This window comes from Monodelphis domestica, chromosome 6, assembly GCF_027887165.1.
Source record: "Monodelphis domestica isolate mMonDom1 chromosome 6, mMonDom1.pri, whole genome shotgun sequence".
Taxonomy (NCBI): Eukaryota; Metazoa; Chordata; class Mammalia; order Didelphimorphia; family Didelphidae; genus Monodelphis; species Monodelphis domestica.
The window spans coordinates 29779844-29798014 of NC_077232.1; the positions used below are offsets into that span (position 1 = coordinate 29779844).

At 42.6% G+C, this 18171-nt stretch overlaps 1 protein-coding gene across 1 annotated transcript in view; it reads right to left on the reverse strand.

The window, feature by feature from the left end:
• Nucleotides 1–18171, reverse strand: part of LOC100014668 (transmembrane protein 263-like) — a 399095-nt gene that overhangs the window by 349225 nt on the left and 31699 nt on the right. The window contains exon 2 of the mRNA XM_007497370.2: nt 2414–2504. Within this exon, the coding sequence (XP_007497432.2) occupies nt 2414–2504 (91 nt within the window). The remainder of the gene's footprint in view (nt 1–2413; nt 2505–18171) is intronic.

Here is an 18171-nt window from a genome sequence, read left to right on the forward strand (position 1 = left end):
TCATCCCATCCCACACGTTGGGCACCAACGGGCACCTTCAGTACACTATGTCCCAAATTGTTTTTCCCCTACCCTCCCTGCTACGGTCAGGCCCTCAGGTTCATAACCCAGGAGCTATCCCAGACACCTCACTACCTCCCACCCCCATATCCAATCTGCTGCCAAGGCCCACTGACTTCACCTCTACACCATCTCTCCAATACGCCCCTAAGTGTTGGCCCTCATCCTCTCCCACCTTAGCCTCCTGGTAGGTCTACCTGCCTCAGGTCTGGTCCCTCCTCTATTCAGCTGTTGCATGATATTCCTTAAAGAGAGCAAGTGTGACCCCCCTCCCCTTTCCCTGAACCCCAACAGACCCCAGTGGTCCCCTATCAATCTAGAATCCTGGATTTGGCAGCCCCCACCCCCACCGTTCCAGGCTCTGAACACCTTAAGCTCTTTGGCATAGTCTGCAGTCCCATGTCACTGGCCTACTTACTGCTTCTTGAACAAGATGCTGCATCTCCCTCCTCCTAGGCACCTACCCTGGCCGGCCACCAGACTGGAACACTCTCCCTCCTCCCCTCTGCCTCTTGGATTCCCAGGCTTCCTTCAAGCCTCCGCTAAAAGCCCACCTCCATAAGACTCTTTCCGGATCGCCCTTCATTCTAGTGCCCTCTCCTTGTTGACTGCTTCCAAGTCATCCCTCCTCTAGCTTATCTGTCCATAGCCCTTTGCATGTTGTCCCCCATTAGTCTGTGAGCTGCTCAAGAGCAGAGACTCTCTTTCCCCTTCCCTTGTGTCCTTGGTGCTTACACACAGTAAGCACCAAATAAATGTTTTGAGCCCAGAACTGCGCATGTCTCTCCTCTACTGGGCCACCCCCTATTGCCTCTACAATAAAATAGCAGCTTCCCTGTACAGTCTTTGAAGCCCTCATCACGAAGCTCCAACCTATCACCTAGCCTCATTTGATTCTACCCTATGACAGCCAGACTAGCCTTCTCCATCGCTCACACCACACCATCCATCTCTAGTCTCTGTGACTACCCAAGCCTGGCCCAAGCTCCCTCCTCCAGACCTTGGCCCTGTGGAGTCCCTCTCTTCCCAGAGGGTGCCAATTGGGCGCCATCTTTTGTAAGCATGTGTATCTAGCCACACATCCATGTTACCCATACATGTTCAGCCTGAATATAGACACACATATACACGTAGACCCATGTGTGCTTGTTGTCTCCCTCCTGAGAATGGAAGTTCCTTGGGATGGGAGATTTTCTGATTTGGTTTTGTTCAGCCATTCCCCAATTCATGGGCATCCCTTCAATTTCCAATTCTTTGCCACCCCAAAGAGAGCTGCTATCAGTATTTTGGAACAGATGCTTTCCCCTTTTCCCGGAAGAGAAATTGCTTTATTCTTGTATCTCCGGAGCCTAGCACAGTGCTGGACATAGCAGGGACTTAATAAATGCTTGTCGAGGTATTTTTCTGAAGCCACCAGACACAATCCTCACCCTCTGAGAGCTCATGGTCTAGGGAGGGAGACTAAATGCTCAAGAGAAGACTGACTATCTGATGAGGCATCAGGACATCCCTCACATGAGGGACCCATCTCAGAGGGTCCAGCCTCTCTTCTCCTTCCAACTACATGCAGAAGTTCTGCCTCGATCCACAGGGGATTGTGGGGGACATCCAAGCAACATCTGGGGCCATCCACTGTTCTTTGTAGAAACCTGCCGTGGGAGACAGGGCTTCTTAACAAGAGAGAGGCATATCTGTGCCCTCCTTCTGACATCACTACTTATAATTTCCCTTCTTGCCTAGGAACAACTTTCAAAAAAGAAAAATGGAAGGGTCCAAGGTAGGTATGGGGAGAAGGGAATGGCAGTCCATCAGTCATCACGGAACGGTCCACCTACCCCTTGGCAATCACCTAACAAAGGGGAAGCATCTAATCCAAAAGCCCATTAGGAGCCAGGGCAGTGTGGGCAGCATGAACCAGAACCAGGGACCTCAGAGCCAGAAAGGGATGATACACCAGGCACAGACTTTGCTGCCCTCCCTTCTCCCCAACAGCTTCGACTCTGTTTAACTCTGTCAAGGACAACAAGCCATGTGACAGGAGGCTCAGATATAATTGCTTTTAATTAAAACCCCTGATTTTCCCAAATACAAACTACATTTCCAACATGACAAGGTGCCACGTGCGCCTGTCCCAGGCTGCTGGCAGCTGCCACTTTCCTTAAACCCAAGTGATGCCTGGGAGCTGACGGGTACACGCTGTCACCCGGGTGTGGGTGAGGGAGCCCCTGATGGGCTCTCAGAGCCTTCCCTCCTGCCCCCCACCATTGGCAGCCTGTGCAGAAGGCCATTGGCAAATGCAGAGAAGAGAAGGGGTCCCCCTCCTAGGAGGGTAAGAGAGGCCCCAGCACGCTACCTTTAGGGGGATCCTCTCGCAGGTATGGTGGCAGCTCCTCCACTGGGGTTTCCATATTTTCTTCTACCATCTCTTCATCCAGACTCTGCTCCTACAGGAAAGAAAATAGTTGTGAGAACAGGGAAGGTGCCCAGGTTTTGGCCTGAGGCACAGTCTGCCAACTTCGCTGTTCTTTGTCATCCTTGGCGTATCACTTCAGCCTTGCCTCCAGTTTTGGAGAGATATGAGGAGGGGGTCTCAAGGTGCTCTGAGAAGACCCAATTGTAGAGAGAAGAGGTTGGCTTAGATGACTACAAAGTACCTTCCAGCACTGGATTCTGGGATCCAGAGAACACAATACCATCTCAATACCAACTAAGATAATTAATAATAATAATAACAACACTCACTATGTACTAAGCACTTTATAGTGATGTCCATTTTATCCTTGCAACAACCCTTCAAGGTAAGTTCTAATTATGAGCCCCATTTTAGAGGTCAGGAAACTGAGACAGAAGTTAAATGACTTTCCCAGGGTCACACAGCTAGTAAGTGTTTGAGGCTGGATTTGAACTGAGGTCTTCCTCCCTCCAGGCTCAATGCTCTTATCTATTGTGCTACCTAACTCCCCAACATTGCAATCCCTATGGTGCTATTTTATAGGCTGGTCTAGAGAATTGAGAAGAAAGGGGGCAAAGCTTCAAGGAACCTAATTCCAGGGATTTTTCAAAGGTTTTTCTACAGAGTGGTGCCTAACCTTGCCACCCTGTCCTCAGTCCTTGCCTGGCCCCAATGCCTGTTGTAGAACCCTTACTGCACATCACTATGGACTGACACCCTTGGAGAGTCACTTTTCCACTCATCAGACACCCTGGCTCCATGGAAGTGTGTCAGCTGAAGGGGTTAACATTCCCAGAGACTCTTATAAATATTTCATGAAAATATCTTCTGAGATAACCTTAGACTGTTGATGCTGAAATTATCACACCTGCAAATTTAATTGGTCCGAGAGAGAGAGCACGTAATTGGTGCCTGCAAATCTAGGAACCTGACTTGGTTGTAAAATTGGAGATTTTTTATCTGGAGAACTTGATAACTACTTCAGTCTAAATGAGAGCAAATGGGAAAGAGGTGGGCAGGTCAAGGCCAAGAGGGGAAGAGCATGTCAGAGACACCTCCTTACCAGATTTGTCTGTCCCCTGGGAAGATGCTTCCTACCTCCATTGTTCTCCCGGCTTTGTTCTGAATCACAAATAATGGTCTCCTTTTCAACAGAGCTTCAAGGGTTTGGCAGAGGGAAACCTTAAGCATGTGAGTTGGGGGTGGTGGTGAGAGGGAGGAATCGAAAAAGAAAAAAGGAGAAAAAAGATATATAGAGAAAGAGAGAAAGAGACAACAAGAAAGACAAAGGGAAAGATGGAGACAGAAAGGGGGAGAGAGAGGAGGAGAGGGAGAGTGAAAGACAGCCAGACAGAGAGCCAGAGAAAGACAGAGACAGAGGGGAGGAGAGGGAGGGAAGGAGATAGGAGAGAAAGAAAGGAGAGGGCGGAGAGAGAGAAGGAGAGAGACAGAGAGACAGAGGGAGTGAAAGAGGGAGAGAAAAGCAGACAGACAGACAGAGGAGCAGGAGGGAGAGACAGAGAGGAAGAGGAGAAAGAGACAGAGGGAGAGAAAGAAAGGAGAGGGAGGAGACAGAGAGACAGAGAGAGAGATGATGATGATGATGATGATGATGATGATGATGATATACAGAATTCAAGCTACAGTGAGTTATCCAGTTTTTTAGGAGCATAGAACTTGGGGGTTTTGGGGGGGAAAAGATAGCTCAAGGCTTTCAATGCCAACTTTTTGCATTTTAAAATTTACATTTTATCAGAGGTGATAATAGGGAGCCAGAAAAGATTCTTGGGCAGTAGAGAGATGGGACCAAGGCTTGGGTTCCCAGAACATGGCAAGTGTATGGAGTGTAATTTGGAGGGGGAGAGACTACAGGCCGGAAGGTAAGATAAGAGGTTGTTTCAGGAGCCACAAGGATAATGGCATGATAGAGGGGGCTGAGTTCAAAACTTCAAAGGGAGATAGACTCTAAGGTCAGAGCCCTCCTTCACAAAAAAAGACAATCTCAGCTCTGCTGCTCTAGCACAATCAGGTCAATGGAATTCGCCAAAGCTAGTGTTTTCTGTCTAGTTTTTCCAGTCCAATGTTAGACTGCCATAAGATCCTGGCTCTAGACATTGGGACTTAGAACTAGTCGTGGTGATGCCCGATGCCAGTGACCTCAGTTATAAATCTGGCACCCCACAGAATAATTGCAAAATAGGTTGTTTTTAATGCACTTCCATCTCCTTTTTGAGGAGGCCTTCAATTTAGGGTCTGTAAAGAGTCTTAGAACACAAAATGTCAGATCTGGGAGGGTTCTTAGAACACAGACTATCAGAGCTGGGAGAGAGAACTTAGAATATAGAATATCAGATCTGGGAAGGAACTTAGAACATAGAATGTCAGAGGCACAAAAAGCTGAATGTCAGAATAAGGTCAGACCTTAGAATACAAAATATCACAAATACTCACCAATGTTATTTTTATTTAATAGAGAGTACTTTAATGAAGTTTATTGGTACATATTATCTACCAAAGGCTTTGCCACCAAACATGCTAATATTTCTTTCCATTTCAATTCAGAAGAATTTGTATGTTTGTTTTCATCAAAAGCTATGCTCTGCTATAGGCAATAATAGTCTGAGAAGTACATTACTTTCCTGTAAACTAAACTAAAAGGGGGAAGCTGGGTAGCTCAGTGGATTGAGAGGTCTAGAGATGGGAGGTCCTAGGTTCCAATCTGGCCTCAGACACTTCCTAGCTGTGTGACCCTGGGCAAGTCACTTAAACCCCATTGCCTAGCCTTTACCACTTTTCTGCCTTGGAACCAATACATAGTATTGATTCCAAGACAAAAGGTAAGGGTTTTAATTAAAAATTAAAAAAAAAACCCAACTAAACTAAATAAAAGTCGGGCATTGAGCAAACAACAACAACAACAACCAGAAACTAGGGGGCCTTAGAACACAGTATTTAAAAAACAGACCCTAAGAGCCAGAAGGCATACAAGGATGCAGAATGTGAGAGCTGTATGGGGCCTTGGAGACCATCTATTCCATCCTCTTGCCCATTTTACAGATCTAGAGGCTGAGACCCAGAAAGATGAAGTGTCCTGCTCTCCATTACAACATGTTTCTGTTACCCTCCCGAAAGCATCCTTATGTTCTCACACCAACTTTCAATACCTTGACCATCAAAATAATGTAATCTCCATCTCTCCTCATGCCAAAGCTTCATCCACTATTGCTAAAACCACCAGAAGAGCTTGGGACAACTTGGTCAAAGCCGCTCCTGATTATCTAAGAACTGAAATATTTGGCTGTTTGCTGCCTCTGAAGACAGGAGGCAATTCTCTCTGGGTCTAGACTTCCCCAACTGTAAAGAGGGTTGGCCTGGATGATCTAAGGCGCCTCGGATTATTCTAAGGTGCCCCCCAGCTCTGATATTCTGTGTTTTCAGGTCATTTCCAGCCCTCACACTATGTTGTGAAACGTGTTCCAGCTTTTACATCTTGTGATCTGACAATCCTACGTCTCTTGGGGGGCAAGAAGAAAAGTTCACGTCTAGTCACCCCAGCTGTCTTGGCTCCTCGCTAGGAAGGAGAGCCCCTGAGAGTCTCCTGGAGCAATGGAGCTTGTCCAGACCTCAAACCTCAATTGTCTTCAGATCCAGGAGGCTGAGTGGCCCTTTCCACGCAGTTCTTATTGAGCAACTCTCTGCAGACTGAAACAAGTCTGGCATATGGGGCGACTGGCATGTTTCACATCTGAATTAAAGTGCTGTCTTTAGGATTATAAATAAGTTTAAGGATCTCACGTCATGGTGATGTGTTAGCCAGGAATCCAGGGCAGGTGGTAAGCTCTTGGGTCTTGGCCAAGTTTCCAAAGGATGGAGGACAGGAGGATGAGGCAGCCTCTTGGCTCACCCCAACCCTCTGACCCAAAATGGGGATCTTGGGGGAGTTGTAGACATCTCACAGAAGTTCACTCAGCTGTGAACATCCTTTAGAGAGTGGCAGCTGGGTGACTTAGGAGATAGAAAGTCAGGCTAGAGCTGGAAAGTCTTGGGTTTGAACATGGTCTCAGACACTTCTTAGCTGTGTGACCCATGGCAAGTCACTTAACCCTGATTGCCTAGCCCTTGCCACTCTTTTGTCTTAGAATTGATACTAAGACAGATAGTAAGGTCTTTTTTAAAGTGCCTCAGGGAGACAATCACTGAAGGAAACTTTGCCCCCTACCCCAGAAATACTACAGCCATCCCCTGGCTTTGTACCACTCTCCTAGGATGCTTCCTAGGCTTCCTTGGTCCTCAGTTTCCTCCCCTATAAAAATAGGGGGCTGAACACATTCTTTGCCCTTAATAAGCTTATTGATATCAAATGATTAAATAACCATCTGGCTCCTTTCCCTCCACATTGTGTTTGAAAGTCCTTTCTCCCTTAAACATTTGATGTTGTAAGCTCAGCCCTAAAGATTTTTGAAAGAATTCTTCCTCCTTCCTCCTTTGCAGAGGTGGGATGGGTCCATGGGGGTAGGATCTTGCATATACTGATAAGGATTTCAGATGACAAAGCAACTCAGAAGAACAGATAGTGCCACCCTTGTTATTAATCCCATTTTACAGATGAAGAAACAAGGGGAAAAATGTCTTCTTCAAAATTGTATTGTTAGTAACTGCCAGATACAGGACATGAGACCTGCATAGTCTGTCTCTGGGTCTAATGAGTTTTCTATTAAATAGCATGAGTTCTGAGGAGGGAGGCAATAGGGGACAGTGATGGCAAGCTCAAAAGAACATTGGATCAAGAACCAAAGGGTGTAGGTTCAAATTCTGCCTCTGGCACTCTGTAGCCATGAGGCAGGGGCAAAGCACTCACTGACCATCTCTGGGCCTCCATTCCTCATCCAGACAGTGAGTGGGTGGGATTGGCTGACCTCTATGGTCACTTCCAGCTCAGACTTTCTACAAGGAGTCAGAAGATTTGAGGCCAGTCGCAAATCTGCCTCTCTGTAGTTCATTGTGTATATCCACAGACAAGTCATTTCCCATCTCTAACTCCCTAAATCTCTTCAATTTGAGGGTGGGATGACATCTTCTCTTAGGTTGCTTCCATTTTGAATAGTCAATGAATCCATGAAAACCTCCATGACTCCATCTAGCTTTAACCTCAGACTCAGTCTGAAAGGATAGCAGGCTCTCTCCTCTCTCCCTATCTATCCTGCTATGCTCCTTGCTATGGCCATGGATTTTCCAGGTACACATAAAGGTTCTGCCTATAAAGTCACCTGATGAGGGCTCCTAATTGGTCCTCTAAACACATATGATCTCCAAGGAGCCGCTCATTTAAGAACACATCATGTGAGCCTCCCTAGTATAAACTATTATCTCACTGGAGTCTCCTTTGAGGCCATTGTGTGGAGACAATTAGCTGCCAAGAAGCAAGAAGGTCCCAAGAGAGAATATAGATCCCCAAGATGGATCTGGCTTCCCAGGGGGAAACAATCCCTTTCCAGAGGTCCATTTAGACCAATAAGCCTAAACTTCATCAGGGAGGATGGGTGCCATCTGGTGAAAGGAACAGGATAATATGATGATAAAAATGTTGGGTTTACCCTCAGGAGACCTGAAATTGAAACCCAGCTCTATATGACCTTGGGCAAATCCTTTATTTTCTCTGGGCCTCACTTTCCTTGTCTGTAAAATGATAAGGTTCAACTAGATGGCCTTTGAAGGACCCTTCCAGTCCATGATCCTGTGAACTCTCTCAACATGGGAGCTTTTGCATGCATATGAGGAGGGGGATGCTTAGCCTGAAGAGGATAAAACGTTTGAGGGGATATCCTTGGCCTTTGAAAGGATGCCATGGAGAAGAGGCATTACGATTCTTCTGCTTAGCCTCACAAAGTCAGAAATGGGAGCAGGGGTGGAAATGATCAACGTGGCTAGTTGATATTTGATAGTATGAAATGGGTAGAAGTTCAAGAGGCAGGTTTGGGTCCATGTAAAGAATGTTCCAATCATTAGAGCTGACCAGAAGTAAGATGAGCTATGCCTTGTGAGAGAGGAGAGAGCAGGTTCCCTATCAGTGAAGGTATACAAATCTCCATTTGAGATTTGAGGTCATTTGAGGTTGGATGGCCCACCATTTGTCAGAGAGCTAAGAGAGGTTGTACAAGAGATGCCTGATCAGGGGGAACCTGGCAGGGGTAAGCACTCAGGATCTCTACAGTTGTAACATTGTCAATCAATCACTGAGTCTGAATTTTCCAATTGCCTACTGTGTGTCAGGCATTGTGTGAAGGGACAGGAGTACAAAGAAAAAGCAAACACAGTCTCTGAACCTAATAAGCTTATTGATATCAAATGACTAGATGACCTCCTGGTTCCTTCTTCCTTCACATTCTGTTTGAGGATCCTTTCTCCCTCTAACTTTTTATGTTCTGAGCTCAGCCTGAAGGAAGATTATGAAAGCAAAACTCCTCCTTACTCCATTGCAGAGGTGGGTGGGTCCATTCACATATTGTCAGAGTTTGCTGATGTATTAATTGATTTTACTGACTTCCTTTTCCCTTTTCCTCAAAATCTTTGTTATAAGTAATGGTTCTCTGGAAGGGAGGGAAATTTAGACAATGTAAAAACACAATTTATCAATGAAAATGTATTTTTAAAAATTCTATGTTCCAAAGTGTCTTCCAGTTCTAAGACTCCATTCTATGTTCTTGGTTCCTTCAAGTTCCAGCATTCTGCATCACAGAGACACCTCAAGCTCTAACTTCTTACTTTCGAAGCTCCAGTTCACTTCCAGATCTGATCATGAGATATCCAGATAGACATTATCATGGGACTCACTGAAAAAGATCCTGATGTTGGAAAAGACTGAAGGCAAAAGGAAGAGAGGATGGTAGAGGTTGATATGGATAGATGGTGTCATGGAAACAATGAACATAAACTTGGACAGACTTTGAGAGATAGTGGATAGAAAGTCCTGGCTTGCTATGGTCCATGGACACAATTCAACAACTAACACAACAAACTGTCAGGAAAAGATTCTTAAAATTCAAATATTTTTAATTTTTCTGTAGAAGGCTTTGGGGAGTGGGGTGGAAATAGCATCATACAATTTTCTATGTTGGCCTGGAAACTGCCCTGTTGTGCAACAACTTTTTGGGTCTAGCTTTTGGTTGAGAGATAGTTGAGGAGGTTGCTTAAATGCATCACCAGTGTCAGAAAATGCCACTGGCAACAGCTTAAAGAAAACACAACTTGCCCCAAATCCCTATCAACCCCTGCACATGGAGCCTTTCAGCAAAAATGAACTCTGTCATCCCTTGCTGTGCAGTATTAGCTCTTCAATCCTCCCAAAGAGATTGAATTTCTGAAGTTGCTGCCCAATTGGATTCTTTTGGCTGGAGAGTTATCAACAAAGACTAGAGCCTGATGGGAAAATCCTGACAGAGCTGTAAAAGTAAACTGTATCTTCCTATAATTAGGCACATGTTTACTTAAAAGGGGTATAATTTAACCCCAGTTTCCTGCCAGATAAATACAGAGTTGAAATGTTTTTTAAAATTTGCAGCTCTGGAAAAACAAATTCAGGTTTTGACATGAATAGGAGCCCACATGCTTATTCTGCATGACATCTTCTGAATAGGCCACATCCAAGGCTGGTTAAACAAGCTAGAGGAGATAGGAAGCAGTTCTATTCCCCTTCCTCTGCCTCAGTTTCCTGGAAGTACCTACATCAGTAATATCAAAAGTCCAATACCTATGCCTCTCCTGAATAAGTCATTATGGGGAGGAGCATGAATACTCCACAGATGGGGGAAATAAAAAAGAAGAGCACTGAGGGATTAAATGAATTCCTGATTGTTCGTCTGACCGAGTCACTCTCCTACTCAGTTCACTCCAGTGGCTCCCTATTACCTCTAGGATAAAATAGGAACTCATCTTTTTTGCCTTTTTAAGTTCCTCAGCTTGTTTCCAACCTATCTTTGCAGCTTCACCAGCTCTTTCCTGGCATCTTCCCTCTCTTCCTTACACACAACTTGTCATTTCCCATCTCTGTACCTTTGGACTGGCTCTTCCCCAGGTCTGGAAGGCATCTTCTCTTCACCTCTGCCTTATAGAACCTTCTCTTCCTTCAAGACTCAACCTAGGCAACACCTTCCTTATCTCCTCATCCTGTTCTCTCTTCCCTCCTGAGGGAGAGATTTCTTGTTTTAATTTTTTGTTTTAATTTTTTTATTGTTGTTATCTGTATTATACTTATGCTATATGTAATATTTATTGTTATTTATTATCTTTATATTTATTTTGTATGTATATGTATCTTCCCCAGTAGAATGTTTTTTAGTCAGTTTGTTTCTTACATTAAAATTTCCAAGTAACTCCCTCGATCCCTGCCCTAGAGAAAACAGCATTTGACAAAAAGAAATGTGCATATATAAAACTATAAGTTTTTTTGTGAATAGGAATTGTTTAATTCTTTGTCTTTGTATTGCCAAGCACCTGTCACATAGTAGGTGCTTGATGAAGACTTACTGATTAAATACTTAATAATAACCAGATGATTTATCATATTCACAAAGATGTTTGGAAAAAATGAAAAGACCAAAAGAAAAATATCAAACTTTATAGAATCACAGAATCCTGGCATAGAAACAACCTCTGAAGTTACAAAAATCCCCTCTGCAACATCCTAACCTTTGATTGAAGACTGCCAATGTAGGCTAAACCACTAGCTCCTCACTTTGGGATAGTTAAATTAATTGTTGATAAGTTTTTCCTTATATCAAACTGAACTGATCATTTTTCTGATCCTAGATTAGATTGATTCTAGTTTTGTCCTTTGGTCCAAGAAATAGTAGAATGTCAAGAGCTCTGAAGCAATAGGACCTACTACCTGTGTGACCATGAGCAAGTCACTTAACTTCCCTCAGTTTCCTCATCTGTAAAAAAAGAGAGGGCTAGACTAGAGGGCCTCTTCTCCCTCTAAATCTATAATCCTATGAAAGAATCTAATTCCTCTCCATGTTATGGTCCTTTAGATACATGAAGACAGTGATCATTCCTCTAAATCATTTCTTTTCTAGGCTAATCCTCTCCAGTTCTTTCAAAAATGAACTTCACATGGCATGGTCTTAAGGTCCTTTATCTTTCTGGTTGTTCCCAGGATGCTCTGCAGATTACTGATCTCAAAATGTTGTACTCAGAAAGGTACGTGGATTGCTGGCTCTCCATTCCTAGATATTAGCCCCTCTTAAAGCAGCTTAAAGACCTTTCTTGGCTGCCATATCTCACTTCAGATGCTTACTAAATTTGTGGTTACTGAAACCCCCAGATTTTGTTTTACATAAACTGCTTATTGAGTCAGACTTCCCATCTTTTCTTCTGACATTCATTTTTCTACCCAGATACAGAATTTTATCTTCCACTAATACTTTTGTGCTATAAGAAATAATGAAGGGGACAGATGTGGAATTAAAGAAGCAGAACTAGAATAGATTATACAACAACAACATTGCAAAGCCAAATGACTTGGAAAGACTTGAGATTTCTGATCAATACAATGATCAACAGAACGCCAGAGGATTCATGAGGAAACATGTTGCTCATTTCCTCATAGCTGTTGGATTCAAGAGTGCAGATTAAGATGTATGTGTGTGTTTTCTATATATACACATATATGTATGTATGTATAAATATGTCAGATACCATGTTATATATTATTCAATATAATACAGAAAATAAAAATATATAACAAAACACATACATATATGTTTACACTCACACTTATATATATATATATATATATATATACACACACACAGCTAGCGTGGGAATGTTTTCCTTGACTGTACATGCTGAAACAGGGATGTTGTTTTTCTTGTTTTCTCATAGCAGTTGGTAAGAAAGGAAAGGAGAGTCAAGAGGAAGAGAAAGTGGACAGGCCTTCATTTGAAATGAAATACAATGTGATTTTTAAAGCATGTTGTAAAATCAAAGGCAAGCTCTCTGACAACGCTGTGGTCTGTTTTTTGGAAAATTAACCCTTCACTAATCATGCTGCATTTCTCTCATTCTTCAGGTCCTTTCAAAAATCCCAATAATAGTTCAGCAATCACAGCAACCAAAGCTTTCAGTGCCTTTGGACCCAATGAGTCGAGACTAAGTGACTTGAATTCATAAAGGATAGTTAGGTGCTCTCTTACTATCTCCCTACTTTATGCTGGCTATCATCTGCCTTTTACTCATATTTGTTCTGTCTTTTTCAGTTTGTAAATCCTTCTCCTTGGCAGATAAAACAGAAGCTGAGTGAGAGCTGAGCAGCTAAGCTTCCTCTGTCATCTTCAATAATGTTGTCATCAACTCCTCCCCTTGAGAGGCAGTCATGCTGTTGCCATCTTTGATCCTCCTTGTTTTCCTCACGTAGAAAAACAAAACTAAATCTTTTTGTTGAACTTGCTTTTCCTAATAATTTCAGTTCGTTCTGAGCTCCTGACCCTATACTTATAGGACTGTGCCACCATCTTCTGTTATCTGGACAAGTCTTTTGAAAATGTAAATTGGTTGATGAGTAATTTGTGTGTCCATATCCCCTTCTTCTCATTGGAGTTTTTCTGTGTCTTCTGAAGATCATTCTGGAGAACATTTCTACTTTTTTTGAACTGACTTCCCCCCACAGAGTGTTTTTTAAACCTTACCTTCCATCTTAAAATCAATACTAAGTATTAGTTGCAAGGCAGAATAGCAATAAGGGCTAGATAATTGGGGTTAAGTGACTTGTTCAGGGTCATGCACCTAGGAAGTATCTGAGGCCAGATTAGACCTCACAACCTCTCCCTGGCTCGACTGAGCCACTTAGCTGCCCTCTCTCCTCTCTATCCATTAGGGTTTTAATCCATGGAATTCTACCTATCCTTCCATGGAATATTCTTTATATGTTTTCTTAAAATCTAGTTCATGTCAGAGTATTCTAGGCTTTTCCTTCTCTATCTGAAACTCCAGGGTTGGAGTAATCATTTCCCTCTAAGAATCTCATCATTTCTCCCTCTAGCAACCAATTTCTCTCTATTAATGAGACATCTCTAGAATGGAAGTTTCTCTTGTTGATTCTTCAACATTTTGAAGGATGAAATTATCATTAAGCCCAGTCAAGAAATAATTGACTTCTGCGTTTTGGGCAGAGATTATATGGATAAATGAAGCCCCCTATCTGCTACTCTACCATGTTTTGTGACTAGATTATGATCTATTTCCTAAGCTTGTCTATTTTTCTGTTTGAATGTATGCAAGTATGAATGGTTAAATGAGAAAATGTGATCAAGTGCTTAAGGAAGATAAAACATATCTCAGATTATGTTAGCCAGAGAGAGGGTATTTTGGCTTAGAAAGTTACAGAGATGGGGAATGGAGCCATATCGTAGTGGGTTGACACATTCTTTAGAGTAGCAATGGGAGTTTTGATTTAATTTTGGATCTAGAATTGGAAAGTGGCAGATAGAGTGCTAACATAGCAGCAAAGTTGGATGGGGAGTCAGTTAAAGCAGGGCTAGAGCCTGCCTGGATAGTGGGCCATTTGAAGCTCTCACTAATCAAGACATCAGCATCTCAGGGTAGGAGTTTGGGAGCTTGAAGGGTTAAGTCCTCCAGGACACCATCTCTTTTCTAGATGAAAAGTTGGTTGGTGAGGGGATGGCTACAGGAGCAATGGCATTATTCCAGATAGCCTCAAAAGGTAGCTTCTTTTCTTGTTTCTAGAGTTTCACCCAAATGTTTTCCCTACTGTGTGCTTCCCTATTCTGGTTTTTATATTTCTTCACATGTGTATATCTCTTTTAAAGAATTTTAAACTCAATTTTATCGATACTTTTTGTTTTCACATAAACTTCATTTCTCAATATATCTCTTTCCTTTCTCACACTTAAGAGTTATTCCTTATAACAAAAAGTAAAAGACAGAGAGGTAAAGAAAAGTTCAGCAAAACTAATCAACATAATAATGAAGTCAGACAGTATATAGTGTTTCACGTTCAAAATACCCTTCCACCTCAACCCCACTCAAAGTTGCAAGCTCTTTGGCATAAGGAACATGTATCCACAAAAGTGGAATAATGGGCTGAGAGCTGAATTCAGAGTTAGAGAGACCTGAGTTCAAGTCCTAACTCAGACACAAACTGGCTATGAGGCCCTGAACATCTCAGGGCCCAGACAATCAAGATTTAGTTTCCAAGCAGTTGCTAATCTGCATTGGTAGAAGGAGCTTGCTTACTGGGAATTCTCTATACCAGTGAAATACAAGAGCCTGATAGGTTAGTTTTGGGTTTCATTTCAAATATGCCTCCCTGGGCTGGACTATCTATTTCACCTTGTTTGTTACGTATTTAATGCATTTGTATAGAGGTTATAGGTTTTCCCACCACCCTCTCCTTGAATTTCTGAGAGTCTATACTTCTTCCTATACCATGGTAGTCTGTCTCCATGGTATCTAAATTGCTGGATAAATGTTGGCAGTCTTATCCCTTGCTCTCCCTTTTTAGTTTGAAGAGCTTTTGATTAGATTGGCAATGCCCTAAGCAAATTGATTCTTCCCAGACTTTGTTAGGCATGCTTCATCTCTGGCCAGGAGTGTGCCATTTCTGTATTTTAAGCTATTTAAATGCAAAACACATTCCAGATCAGACATCATCTTCTGAATCATCTGAGGCTTTTGTTTCTGAAGTCCTTGCATTCAGCTGGCAGTGGTCATGAAGACACCACCTACGCTCTAAGGTCTTTCATTTCTTGCCCAACACTTGGGCATCTTTGGACAGGCTTACTAGTTTGGTCATAGAAATAGCATTTTTTCTCATGTGAATCAGCAAATAGTTGTTACCTATTTTTACAAGTATTGGGAGATTCTCCTTTGTACTCTGGCCATACAGGTCAACAAGACTGTCAACTTACAATCAGGTGACCAAGGAGCTGCCTTATTGCCCCTCTGCAGAGTCATCAACCACCAGGATGGATCCTCACTAGAAAACTCTCCCCTGTGCTATCTCTGGATCTACTGGACCCAATGGGAGCCAGAGAAGCTGCTTCTTTTTCAGAGGGTTTAATCCCTTCCTATCTGCTGATAGCTCTAAGTATTCATCAGTCCTTTCTTTTCTCCTGGGTCACATTTGTCTACTCTTCAACTTCTTAGCACAGGTCAGGAATGCTCTCTCCTTGCTCACTCCATTCTCCTATTGATTTCCCCACTGAAGCTCCTCTTTCCTTTTCCAAAGGAGTATTCCACTGACCCTGATTATGTGGAGAGGGAAGAGATTTCCTTGAGACTTTACCTTCATTTCTAGAAGGGAGACCAGTTGGCTCTTTGTATACAACTGACCATCATTGGTCTTTCTGGTTCCACCATCTACTTGAACAGGAATTTTCTCTACAACAAGTCAAGTCATCAAGCATTTATTAAGCATGGTCTATTTGTCACACATTCTGCTAAGTGCTGGACACAACAAAAAGCAAAAGATAGACTTTGCCCTCAAGAAGCTCCCAGGCTAACAGGGGAGACAACACGCACAAATCGCTTTTTCTTTAGACAGAATAAGTGGGAGATAGTCTACAAGGAGAAACACCTAGCAGTAAGGAGAACTGGAAAGGGCTTCTGCAGAAGTGTGGGACTTGGCTGAGATTTGAAAGAAGTCAGGATAAAAGATAAGCAGATTGAAGGGTCATTGGGGGTAGATATGATTACTGGATCCATGGGTATAGATAAGATCACCAAATGAAACAATATAGTGAGAGAAGAAAAGAGGGCTCAGGACACAACCTTAGAGGACACTCATAATTAACAAGTATGACCAGGATGAAGATGTAGCTAGAGACGGAGAAGGAGTGATGTGTCAGGGAGGAGGAGAACCAGTGGAAAGAATCATCACAAAAACCTAGGGAGAAGTAAGGATCCAGGAGTAAAGGGTGGTCAAAATCCCTAATAATTCCTCCATCTAGACACTACTCAGAAATCTGCTAGATTTCTACACAGTCTGAATTGCTCTGGATAGCTAGGTAGAGAGATTTCAAAAGGAGGAGAACTGTGAGCAAATGAACAGTTGTAGAGAGCCAGATGGTGGAGTACAAAAAGGGAGGCCAGAGCAGTAAACCAAAAATATTGCCCCTGAAACCCACTTGAGTTGAAAGCTCTCTGGTGGAGCTGATAGAGTGCTGGGCTTGGAGTCAGGAGAACTGAATTTCAAACCTGCCTCACATACTCTTTATCCATGTCACTCGGAAAGTCATAAACTCTCAGCTTTCAGTTTCTTCATCTGTGAAATGGAGGTAAGAAGACTACTTTAAGATTCAAATGAGATCAAATGAAAAAAAAAAGGCCTGCACATCTTCAAATGAGCTCTATCAATGCCAGCTCTTATCAGCATTATTATCACAAGGAACTAAGCATAAAATTTGGGGATGGCTGGTTATATCCAGAGTTGCTTCACTAAGCCTCAGGTTCCTCATTTGTCAAATGGTAACAATACTACTTGTGTTTTCAATCTCATCAAGTTGTTTCTTTGAATGAAAGTAGTTTGCAAACCCTAAAATGCGATAGAAATTTGAGTTGTTGCTAATCAGACTGTCTCTCAGATGTAATAGGGCCATTTCTACCCTCTAATTATAAAAATCTGATAAAATCACCTGAAAAAAGAAGACTGTTTTCTACCAAGATCTCAGTAAAGAAGAAAGAGAACTAGATTTGAGTCAGAGGCATTGAGTTCAAATTATGACTTAAGAATAGATTGATGCCACTGATGTCCCTTTTTATCCTGAGATTCTGTCACTCTGGGATACTTACCAGTTCTGGGACTTGGAGCAAGTTATTCCCTAGATCATCCTAGAGATGAAGGAAACTTGAAAAAAATAGAACAGAATGTCAGAGCTAGAAGGGACCTTAGATATCCGACGAAATTACCATTTTCTATTTAACGAGCAGGGGCACAGTTGGGCAAGTGTTTGACCCTATTGTTGATGAGGGCCAAGTATTGGTAGGCACTCAGTCTTGCTACATAAAATGCACTCTGCTAACACTAATCTTTCTGGGGTTCTTAGAGGGCTGATTACCTCTGATTATCCTACTAATTTCACTCCTTTTGTGGGTAGCATTACCTGTCTCTTTAGTTTTAGGGAATTGTGTGGGTGTGTGTATTTATGCAATTACTTTCATGAGAAAACTCTGGCTTATATACTTATTTACTTCCTGATTATCAATGACCTTCAATCACATACAAGTTCAGTTATAATGTAGTCAATCACACAAGAATGGCCTTGTTAGATGCAGTTCTGTGCTTCTACGTGTAGGCACTTAATAAATATTTGTTGATTGGCTGATAGATGTAGGAGCCTACAGACTCCTCAAGGAGTATCCTTCTCTGGTCTGTATCTCAGGCCCTGGCTAGCCCCATTGCCAGCATCTGTGTATTCTGTGGCATATTTGCCAACAATGAGGAGACAGACTGAGGAAATCAATAGCAGGTTTATGCAAAGCCAAGCTCTCAACACATCAGGAATTTTCTAGGCATAAAGGATGCTGAGAGGAAGCCCAAACTCATTGCACTCGACCTATTTCCTATCCATTCTGAGGATGTTTCAGGAATGCAGAGGGCTGGCAGAAAAGTAGAAATTAAGATTCATTTGTGTACATGGAAT